The 11,838-nt window shown below is 39.8% G+C and overlaps 2 protein-coding genes and 1 long non-coding RNA gene across 3 annotated transcripts; 1 reads left to right on the forward strand and 2 right to left on the reverse strand.

Moving 5' to 3' along the window:
• Positions 1-321: 321 nt before the first annotated feature.
• Positions 322-2,002, forward strand: LOC137279004 (iduronate 2-sulfatase-like). Its single transcript, XM_067811494.1, has one exon. The coding sequence runs from the start codon at positions 402-404 to the stop codon at positions 1,929-1,931; it is 1,530 nt and encodes a 509-aa protein (XP_067667595.1). The 5' UTR covers positions 322-401; the 3' UTR covers positions 1,932-2,002.
• A 3,341-nt stretch (positions 2,003-5,343) lies between these two features.
• On the reverse strand, positions 5,344-8,252 carry LOC137272633 (uncharacterized). The gene is made up of 4 exons (XM_067805032.1): positions 8,019-8,252; positions 7,712-7,793; positions 5,973-6,116; positions 5,344-5,606 (listed from the first exon to the last, which is right to left on the reverse strand). The coding sequence occupies exons 1-4, from the start codon at positions 8,250-8,252 to the stop codon at positions 5,344-5,346; spliced, it is 723 nt and encodes a 240-aa protein (XP_067661133.1).
• A 2,646-nt stretch (positions 8,253-10,898) lies between these two features.
• Positions 10,899-11,624, reverse strand: LOC137285997 (uncharacterized). Its single transcript, XR_010956976.1, has 3 exons — positions 11,560-11,624; positions 11,129-11,197; positions 10,899-10,961 (listed from the first exon to the last, which is right to left on the reverse strand). It is a non-coding gene; the product is annotated as an uncharacterized lncRNA (long non-coding RNA).
• Between the last annotated feature and the right edge of the window lie 214 nt (positions 11,625-11,838).

The raw sequence follows: 11,838 nt of genomic DNA on the forward strand, positions 1-11,838 counted from the left end.
CCTTAGAACCAATGACTCTCTGATATGACTTACCATGATGATACAGTTTCATTTAACCCAATGACAAATAGTCAACTCACACAGTGCACTCATGTCACCATGTTCATGTGCTGCATGCTCCATAGGATGATCTAAACACGTGCCATTAAAAAAGTACTAACTGCTGTCGCAAACTTGAGGTGCAAGATACGATCTCAAACATTTGGAAGTATGCAGGTGTTCATGCTTAACTAGCACACAACAGATAAAGATAGGTAGGTTTTATCGCTGTTTTAGAACGATGTACAAGCACACCCATTTCTAGGTAGATAAAATAGCATATATATTTCACGCAGCTCAATGCACGTTTGAGGGAAAATTTCAGCTGGTGTCTTATGTAGTTGACGAAATCATCGAGAAGTATGATGAAGATATTGGTTTTCCACTTGCTCTACCTGGGTATAGTCCATGGCAGGAAGAATGTTTTGTTTTTCGTTGCGGATGATATGAGACCCAATATTGGTGCCTACGATGGACCAGATTTTCCATCTCCAGTTCATCCAAAGATGCACACCCCGAATTTTGATGCGCTTGCTGCCCGATCCCTGTTACTCAAGCGAGCATATGTCTCGGTGGCTTTATGCAATCCGAGCAGGACGGCCCTCCTCACCAGCAGACGCCCTGACACAAGCCATATATGGAGCAACGGACTTTACTTCCGACGGTATGGAGGTAATTTCACAACACTGCCCGAGTACTTTAAGCAAAACGGGTATAGGACCATTGGAATGGGGAAAGTATTTCATCCAGGGGAAATGTCCGGAAATGACGATCCTGTTTCATGGACTGATCCCTACATCCATGCGGATGATGATTACATACGTGCTGACAACCTCCTCATAGAAGCTGTGTCAGAGGAAAGGGCTAAAGCACGACCTCTTACGGATCAACTTCTGGCTGAGTATGCCATTCAAGCCCTCAAGGAGGTGGCCCCAAAAGCCAGATCAGGTGAGCAACCATTCTTTCTGGCTGTGGGTTTCCGTAAACCCCACATAACCTGGAACTTCCCTGCCCGCTTTAAGGAGTACTACCCTCTGGAAAGTCTTAGGCTACCACCAAATTATTATGCTCCAGTAGGAATGCCTTCCATTGCTTGGCACAATTTCGTTAATCTGACAAGGTTTAACGATATGCAACCCTACAATGTGACACACACTGGCCATATTAACTTTACATTTCCAAAACAAATTACTCTTGAGATGCGACAAGCCTATTACAGCTGCATAAGCTACATAGATTATGAATTTGGAAGAGTCGTCGCAGAGCTGGATGACCAGGGTCTGGCTAATAATACCATAATATCCTTCTGGGGGGACCATGGATGGCAGTTGGGGGAACATTCTGAATGGCAAAAGGAAACTAATTTTGAAGACGCCACTCATGCTCCTATGATGATTCATGTTCCTGGAGTTACGGATCATGGTGTTGTCACTGAGAAACTTACAGAATTCGTTGATCTGTATCCTACACTCGTTGAAGCTGCAGGACTTCCAAAACTCAACATGTGTCCACCGAACTCTCAAAATGTCAGTCTATGTACAGAAGGTACAAGCATGGTGCCACTTATGACAAACCCAGCAACGAACGAATGGAAAACTGCCGCATTCTCTCAGTATGCCGAGAAAAGCAATGGAATTGACGGTGACGCAGTTATGGGTTACAGCATGAGGACAGAAATGTATCGATACACAGAGTGGGTTAACTTCAAGGCCATGCCTCTCTATCGACCAATGTGGGACGAGCTGCAGGGAGTTGAACTCTATGATCATACGAAAGACCCACAGGAGAACTATAACCGAGCAGATGACCCGTCCTACAAAGACATCAGGGTTGAGCTGTCAAGGAACCTGAGGCTGGGCTGGAGAGGAGCTCTTCCTAACAGACGCATCTGAGGTCAACACTGTCTGTAACTACGTGCGCTGTTCTAAAACGTCTCGAGATATAAATGGTCGCATTCGAAAAATGTCTTTTTGTCATTTTTTTCCTTTTGGGTGTGATCGGATCGCTATGTACTTTCAACAGAGACATCATCGTGGTCAAATAGTTTCAGAAATGACAAAAGAACAGACAGGTTACAACAAGCATGGGCTGTTGAAGACTCTGCTGTACTTTTTCGTGATCCACGTATTCTTGATCCCTGATCACATGACATAATAAATATTATCAATACGTTGGTATCTTCGCCTTGATCAGGCGGTCTCTGAACACACCTTGTCGACTGCGTGAGACAAAGCCAGAGTGATTATTTTTAGCTTCGTATACTTAGCTTCGTATATTTAGCTTCGTATATTTAGCTTCGTATATTTAGTTTCGTATATTTAGCTTCGTATATTTAGTTTCGTATTGCTGCTTTTAACTATCGTTAATGTTTCTGAAAAGGACACAGACGCGAGTCAAAACAAGATTGCAAACCGTAACGGCAAAATGTTTACAAACATCCATATTTGTGTATCGTCTTCTGAAAAAAGTTTCACTGTTCCTGCGTTTTATTGTTCTCTTGCAGATTTTCACTGGTGTAAAACGTTAGAAAATGACAGGTTCTTCTGTCACGACTAAGCTAGATCGACGCAGTTGCTATTATATTGAATATGTGATTGTACTCGTTGAAAAATACACTTGAACTCTACAAGGGGACGTGGTTAATAAAATCACCACCTCATAAATTTTGAAACTGTTGAATTGTGGTGTGTTTCATACTGTTTTCTACAGAACTACATGGTGGTTCGAAGGTGATTCCATAAAGCTAGAGTAATTTGGTTTCATCCGAGCATTAAAGCAAATCAGCTGTAGTTGTGGACACTTTGAAGACTTTGAGTTCGCAAATGCTGGTGGCTCGGTTTAATTACAGGATAGATAATAGATAGAGTAACACTCCAGGTACGAGTGATTACGGGAAATATGTCATTGGTTCACTTGAACATTAATTTCACTAGGGACATTTTTCACGTCAAATGTTGAAAAACAAACGTCTACGAAGCACAGTAAAACCAACTGGAATATCACAGTACCAAAACCTACAACTTGCATCTATCACTAAAAGTGGATTTCAAATTAGGACACTACAATATTAAAATCGGACTATAGATCACCAACAGCCGAAGGTAGATCACCTTAACGGCGGTTATGGGGACTCAACAGAAATGGGCATTATACGCATGAGGGGAACCGAACGACTTCGGAATGAGGAGCGAACGTTTAACCACAAGGCTACCTACGGCCCACTGTCAGTTTGCATGTTGTGGTTCTGTTTAAAGACAGTCCGATTACTTACGTGAGTGAGTTTGGTTTTACGTCGCTTTTAGCAATATTCAAACACTATCACTGCCGGGGACAATAGAAATGCGCATCACACACTGTACCCATATGGGGAGAACGAACCGAGGATCTTGGTGTGACGAGGGTACGCTTCAACTACTTGGCTACCACACATTTCTGGCCTGACCAGAAAATTGTACCCATCTGGGGAATCGAACCCGGGTCTTCGGCGTGACGAGCGAACGCTTTAACCACTAGGCTACCCCACCGCCCCACATTTTAAGGACATGTTTCTTGCCACATTTTACTTAAACATTAGCAGCAGAAGTTATCTGGCAACCTTACTTCTTTGTCATCTTTGGTGGACGTACATTGTTCAGGAGACATATATTATCTTTTTAGCACAGTACTCTACGAATTACTTTGAAGAGCACTAACGGCTTTAGGAATTCGTCGTGGTACACAAACACAGGGGAAAGGAGGAACTCTCTACTACATGTATGCATTTTTCAGGATGAGGTCTATCAGTCCGACAGCGGGATTTTCCAGATAACCAGGCTTAAGCTCATTTCACCATCTTTGTCACAGGGCTATGCAAACTAAATGGAACCACGTTAAAGGCTGATGTGGAGCTTAATGAAGCCACGTTACTGGGTCATGGGGAACTGAATGAAATAATGTTACAAGGTGATGTGGAACTAAATGAAACCCCGTTACTGGGTTATGTGGAACTAAATAAAACCACATTACAGGGTTATGAGAAGCTAAATGAAGCAATGTTACTGGGTCATAAAGGACTGAATAAAAACAATGTTACAAGGTGGTGTGGAACTAAATGAAGCCACGTTCCAGGGTTATGGAGAACTGAATGAAACATTGTCACAAGGTGATGTAGAGCTAAATGAAGCCAAGCTACTGGGTTACGGAGAACTGAATGAAACAATGTTACAAGGTGATGTGGAACTAAATAAAACCACGTTACTGGGTTATGGGAAACTAAATAAAACCACGTTCCAGGGTAATGGGGAACTAAATGGAACCACATTACTGGGTTATGGGAAACTAAATGAAACCATGTTACTGATTTATGGGGAACTAAATAAAACAACGTTACTTGGTTATGGGGAACTAAATAAAACCATGTTACTGGGTTATGAGGAAATGGAGGAAACCACGTTACTGGGTTATGAGGGACTAAATGGAACCACATTACTGGGTTATGGGAAACTAAATGAAACCACGTTACTGGGTTATAGGGAACTAAATGAAGCCATGCTACTGGGTTATGGTGACCTAAATTAAACCACGTTACTGGGCTGTGTGGAACTAAATATAGCCACTTTACATGGTTATGTGGAACTAAATGGAGCCACGTTACTGAGTTATGGGGAACTAAATGAAGCCATGGTACTAGGTTATGGGTAACTAGAGGAAACCACGTTACTGGTTTATGGGGAACTAAACAAAACCACATTACTGGGTCATGGGAAACTAAATGAAACCATCTTACTGGTTGTGTGGAACTAAATATAGCCACTTTACATGGTTATGTGGAACTATAGGAAACCAAGCTTTGCCATTATTTGGAATTACTTCGAGCCACAAGACAACTCTCGTCATTAAAACACTTACAATAGCAGGAATCGCTATTGCTGTGAAATTGTCAATGGTTGATGTTCTTGATAGTATGGGCGTTAGGGTGGAGGGGTAAGAATATGCAGATTTCAGGCAAGTCGTCGAATAGAGATATTACTTCTGCTTTGACAGACCCCTTTGCAACATTTTTATTAATATCACTGATGTTCATCACACCCCAGTCATCCATATACTGACAAAATATATACCTGTTATTAAGACCCACTTCTATCTTCTTGTAGATAGGGGATAGTAGACAGAAGAGAAGAGCATCACCAAGGCCATTTACACAGGAACACTTAATCACCAAGGAGTAGTTTGTCTGAACATGGAGCTGGTGGAAATATGTGTGTCCTCTTATTTGTATAACACATGACACGGATGGACGTCTTTCCACTTTTCAAGGCTATTATGTTATGCACAGTTTCTCACCACGAGGATCCAGTTTTGTTGCCCCGTCTCTCTTTTGGAGTATTCCACGTCTAGGTATCCGGATTTTGAAATTAGGCACGTGTCATGACCACGGTGGTACTCGAAAGTAAGGCATGTAAATCTGTACTCTCTAATACACATTTCAGAACATTCCTTTTCGGTTTTCGGTTTTAAAAATCTATCATTGTGTTCTTTGAGACCAAGGCCTAGATATCTCGTCAGTCCATTGCCATATACCTTGCATCCTGGAATGATTTGGTCTCAGCATCAATATTGACATATCATTAATGAATATGGGAGCAAGCTGTAAAATTTATGTTAAGATTTGTAGTGGAAAAGAAGTATATCGTCTTCATGTGAAAATGATGCCTTTTGCTGTGTACGTTTACACAATCTTTGTTTAATGATTCTGTTCCAAATATTTATTGCACGTTCATGAGTATTGCCAAGACTGTCGGGTGTTTTTTTTTTTCAAACGATTCATTGAACACGATTACCTTGTTCAAGTGCGCTGCCAGCACTAACAATTAACAAGAGCCTAACAAATACTATCACCAGAACATCCAGTACATAATTTCTGTCCAAGAGCAGAAACGGAAGCCATGACTCACGCCTGATACAACTGTTGTTGGCAGGGTTGAAGCTGTAGCCTGGTAGACACTTGCAGCTGTTGATGAAGCACACGAACATCCTATCTGCTGAACAGTCAGAGTGCGTTATGCATCTGGATTCAAGGGCACCGCCTTCCGTGTGACCTGTGCCAAGTTCAGAATCATGTAATGTTGATATTGATGACCAAGAGGACAATTTAAAGGTTCAGTAACTTTGTGGAAAATAAGAATCTTACGCACAAAGAACATGAAAATGAGAATGCTTTGAACGTTCATATAACTTACACCAGCAAAGAGTGAAAACTCTTTAGAGCAGCACCAATTCAGTTATATCACGTCATGGAATTGGAATCATGTTTTCATCAGATATAACTAAACAAATACTTAAACACACACCAGAACACTCTCACTTGCAGCTGCAGCCATGATTCAGGTGGAACTGTCAACTGACTATCTAGACACTCGTTCATTGATTTGGTCTCATAATGACTGAATGCTTTACTAGCTGGTGTTAAAGGCATTAGAGTTACATCATTTACATTATGTTTGATATAAAGCTATACAAGATGCATCAACAACTGAAAATAGAGTACACTAGTGGATTATGAAACGTGTTGTTTCTAGTTGATAGTAATACGGCTTCCTTGATAATTGCCTACACAGAATAATACAAGTCATAAATCGTCATCTATCGTCAGCAACCCTAATTCTAAAATGTCCATCAAAGGCATAATATCACGGTTTTACATGTTTTGGAAGTGTTTCTAGTTCCCTTTCCAGGTCACCAGGGTGATAGCACCGCTATTGCTTTTATACAACCTGTCCAAATGAGACTAGCATTACATCCTGGTCATTCAGCTTTGGTGTCGATGAATCATGTAGCAGTAACAGTCGCTTCTTCCCTTTATATTTTGCTGCAGCAATTTATTTGCGCGTGTAGATACACTCTGAAAAACGTCTGAAGCTTGTCAGTGTATTTCCACGGAGGGGTTTCCATGTCCTTGGGCCCGTCATAGTTGGTCAAAGGTGCATGACGAATAGTGTTCTGCCATCCCTATGGTTGCTCTGATTTCCCCGCTAGCTGCTGGAAGGTACAAGAATCTTTCTCCTTGCATGGACACTTGTCTGCCAATTTGTCAAGGAAGAGTTTGTGTCGAAGCCACAAAAGGAGACAGTGGTTGTTGTACAGGTTCTCTATGTTCGAGAAACAGCCATCAGTCGCAATTTCTACCTGAACCACAAGCGGGAGACATTCCTGGTGTGTCACTAGATATCCTCAAATGCACTTTGAACCTCTTCTTTCTTGGAAATAACTAAGTATTTAACATTGGGGTTTTGTTTAGTGGTCCCGTACCATCATTGTGTACACTACTCCACTTTCCGACCCATCCTCTTGTCTTGTCCTGTATCATCAGCGTTGGTTCTTGTGTAGAGAAATACATTACATTGATTTACACTGTCATGTATTTCTCTGTACAAGACTCTAGTTTGTCCACCCTTATACACGGGTGTCTCGAGAACTTTCGACAGAAGTGAGCTTATTGTTGTCGATAACAGTTTCTCGTCAATCCTGTGCACTGCTGTTAGATGCTCTGGGCCATGACAGGAAGAAGTTGCATTTTGTTAAATATCACGTTCTCGTTTGCCAACACTCAAAAAGTGTCACAAAAGTATACGAAATCTCTCATAAAATAAACTTATTTCAAGTCCCAATATTCTGGTCAAAGAAGACATATTACCTTTAACACATGCTGCACCACCACGACGTCTTTCCACACACCTGGTGTTGAATCCACACGTCGCGATGGAGCAAGCTGAAAGCTGAAACAAGAACGTCTTGTAAGACTTTGATTTCCAAGCTCAAACAAGACCTTACTCAGAAATCTGTACTTCTTTAATTTAATATATATTAAAGCATTATTCCTAAATATAATTGGATTGTTGTTTTGCAATATTAATTACATATCAATCTCTTGTTGACATTGCTTTCGTTAACTATGTCACATATCATCAGGATCATAATCCTTGCATCATCTCAAATATTACTTGGCTTCTTAGCTTTGGATGAACAACATAGCCCTCTTTCATGGTCCATTTGACTGAATCATTGTGGACAAGATGACACGCCAGTCTGTCACTGTCGTATGCAAATCTCATACAGAATCCACGTTCTACGCATTTCTGGTTGCACAGCTTGATACCAATACCGGACACTATTCCCTCTTGCACTTGTCCGCGTGACTGGCATACACATGAAAGCAAAAGAAAAAATCGCAGCATGATATCAAACTTCCTTGAATGAGGACAGAATGTATTACATTCAAAAGAAGCCGTCGATGTCTGGTTATGTTCCAGAACCCAGATGTACTTCAGTCTCCAAATGAATCTTTCACTTCTTACATGACAACGGAACATCTATTTAGCATACCGACAGATCAGTCAGTAATAAATCGTCAAGAATATATTCAATGTATTATGTTATTAAAGAATGTGATCAATACATTCTACTTAATCCATTTAAATGTGTAATTTAAACTACATATATTATACATAGAGAGATGGCATTTTACAGGTTTTTTCATTGTAGCATAGCAAAACTAAGTGCCTCTACCTTAGCGTGTGCTTCATTATTAATGCATTCCCATTTGTGTGTGGAATAAATCATTTTCATCAAAACGTTTCCTTTTCGTCAGCTATCTCTTCTTGTGAACCCAAAATCCAGCATATTCAACCCTTTGGTGTCCATTCCTTGGTGTAAAAGCCAAAAATGATTCTACAAAGGTTTATAAGTGCATTGTGTCAGTCTCGAGCTCCTCCAGCGTTCTATGATTAAGAATGGTATTAGTGGTAGAAATCTGAAAATAATTATCATGTTTTGGAGAACAGAAAGGGTTTTCACTATTCTGAGTGACGTCAGTATTATGTCAGTTCGCAGGACCTGTTTTGCCCTGATCCAGCCAGATCCAATGTTGATTGGCTTATCTAAGTCATATGGTCACCATCATTTATGCATTGTGTGAGCAGTGTACCGTATTTACCGTACACAGCAAAAATAAGCTGGTTTCCGGAACACTGAAACCGAGAGGAAACGTCATGGAAACCAACATTTCCAGTTGGTTTCCAGGGAGTTTCCTATAGTTTCATTGTGGTTTCCATGCAACTGAAACTGCACCATTTCAGGATGGTTTCCAGTTCGTTTCATTACCCACTCCTCCAAGCGGGATCCAGTTGGTTTCCATGTATGAGTTTATAGTAGGTTTCAACCTGGTTTCCATGTATGAGTTTATTGTAGGTTTCAACCTGGTTTCCATATGTGAGTTTATTGTAGGTTTCAACCTGGTTTCCAGGTAGGAGTTTATTGCAGGTTTCAACCCGGTTTCCGTGTTGTAGTTTACTGTAGGTTTCAACCCGGTTTCCGTGTTGTAGTTTCCAACCTAGTTTAATACCTAGTTTCCATGAACTGAAACTTGCTCGTGTCGGCCCTTTACCCGGTCCTCCGGAAAAGACGTTGTTTCATGTCTCACATGTAACAAATCAGGTATTTTATACAATTGCATAATGGTAAAAGTCTTCAGGATGACAAACAACAGAATAAAACACAAATTCATTAAAAATTTATTTATATTCAACAATATGTTTGTAAACAAATAATATAGGGAATCAAGTTAGTAAATGAAACAAAAGCAAGGGAATAATTAGCAGTGAGTACAGAATATTTTTCTTAAACACACTGTAGACCAGCCCATATCACTTGGCTTCCTAGTTTGAAAAATGTTAGCTCTTTCCCCAAGACAGGAAGAACTGTGTACTACTTCTCCTCCGGTCAGTCAATCGTTTCACAGCCTTCCTCCTTTCCAGCTTCTGAAATTTAGAAAACAAACTATCAGTACAAACACGATATCTACGATATCCATGGCTTGAGGTAAAATACACTGAACCCTATGTCCGATAAGCGAAGAGATCAAAAAGTATAAACTGAGCATTTGACATCAAAAGTTTCAATCGCAGAGCAGCTTATTGATATATGATAGAGTGCAGAGACATGAAGAAATTCGCCTTTGAAAGCCAAAATTCATTAAAAGTTTATTTATATTCAACAATATGTTTGTAAACAAATAATATAGGGAATCAAGTTAGTAAATGAAACAAAAGCAAGGGAATAATTAGCAGTGAGTACAGAATATTTTTCTTAAACACACTGTAGACCAGCCCATATCACTTGGCTTCCTAGTTTGAAAAATGTTAGCTCTTTCCCCAAGAGAGGAAGAACTGTGTACTACTTCTCCTCCGGTCAGTCAATCGTTTCACAGCCTTCCTCCTTTCCAGCTTCTGAAATTTAGAAAACAAACTATCAGTACAAACACGATATCTACGATATCCATGGCTTGAGGTAAAATACACTGAACCCTATGTCCGATAAGCGAAGAGATCAAAAAGTATAAACTGAGCATTTGACATCAAAAGTTTCAATCGCAGAGCAGCTTATTGATATATGATAGAGTGCAGAGACATGAAGAAATTCGCCTTTGAAAGCCATAATTTATTTTCTGAATATTACTTACAATGCACATTATGAGTATAGAACTACGATTTATCCGTTATTGTGAAAAGACATGTTTTCTTAACCAATAATGTGGAGTCATTCATCCAGACAAACTATGAATATGGGGTCACAAGCAAACGCTGCAGCATAATGTGCTGCAGCATAATATTTAAAACTTTTTAAGCTGTATTTTTCAAAGGATAAATTGCACTTTTTAAACAGTGTTCATTTTGAAATTCCTTGAATGTACATAGAAAAAATCCAAATTAACTTGATATTTTAAAGGTTTCCTTAAAATGTTTAATCTCTCCAAGATGTAAAATGACTAGAATACGTTTACTTACTCTGAACTTTTTGACGTTCTTTGCGTACAAGCCGTGGGCCTCTGCTTTCCCCACACCTTCTTAAGTGATCCATCTTGTTCATCCAAACCCATCAAAAAGCTTCTGAAAGGAGACATGTGCATGATGCATAACTATAAGTGAAACATGTCTCCAGTTGGAGGTTACAAGAATAGTGACATGCGCCATGCATTTTTGCTGATTCCTAAGATTTACATTATTTGGTTATGTTGTATGTACATTATGTACTGGACGGTTCAGGTTATACATACCTTTTGTATGTCAAAATGAGTTGGTCCTGACTGCCTTCTTCAGTTTTTCCAACACTGCCCTCCTTTATGCTGGAAACGTAGAAATGCATCGATTAAAAAAAGCCAGGAACTTGTTATATTGCACTCTTGATAACAATAAAGTGTCGAATAAAAAGAATAAATATCAATTTGCAAAGTGTAGAATATGCTAGATGAAAAGAATCCAGGTTTTAATCGTGTGTGAGCTGATCCAAATCACAGTAATATTGAGTTCTTGAATTAACCGAGTGCTGAGTGAAGGAAGCCACACATCTCTCTTGCTAAGAATTCGACACGCATTTGTTTACCGAGGTCCATCAAGTCTAAAATTTCACATGTATTGTAGTAGTTACTTACGTTAAACATTACGAATAACATGTGCTATTGCTTATTTCAAGAAAATAACACTGTACCTGACCAGATCGTGGAATGTTCCTTTTCTCCCGCTGCGATCGACGACTGCTGCTGTTCTCAATTTTTCACGTATCCGAATCTCCAAAGCTTCTATTGTAAATCTCATTGCCATCTCTTGAATCAGATAACACGGGCAAACGTAGGAATACTGCACTGTGTTGACTTCCTTGACTTATACTCTTTCACATTCCCAGGAGTTGGCAGTCTATAGCCTGTTTTTTATATATTGCATCATTTACCTTTTAATTATCAATATATATCTGAACTTTTGCTATTGC

The sequence above is a fragment of the Haliotis asinina genome, chromosome 1 (assembly GCF_037392515.1).
Source record: "Haliotis asinina isolate JCU_RB_2024 chromosome 1, JCU_Hal_asi_v2, whole genome shotgun sequence".
Lineage (NCBI taxonomy): Eukaryota > Metazoa > Mollusca > Gastropoda > Lepetellida > Haliotidae > Haliotis > Haliotis asinina.

Coding starts and splice junctions, on each gene's coding strand:
- LOC137279004 (XM_067811494.1), top strand. CDS start 402: ATGATGAAGATATTGGTTTTCCACTTGCTCTACCTGGGTATAGTCCAT.
- LOC137272633 (XM_067805032.1), bottom strand. CDS start 8,252: ATGCTGCGATTTTTTCTTTTGCTTTCATGTGTATGCCAGTCACGCGGA. Junction 7,794..8,018: donor ATCCAAAGCTAAGAAGCCAA/GTAATATTTGAG, acceptor TTCTTGTTTCAG/CTTTCAGCTTGCTCCATCGC. Junction 6,117..7,711: donor TGGTGCAGCATGTGTTAAAG/GTAATATGTCTT, acceptor AACTTGGCACAG/GTCACACGGAAGGCGGTGCC.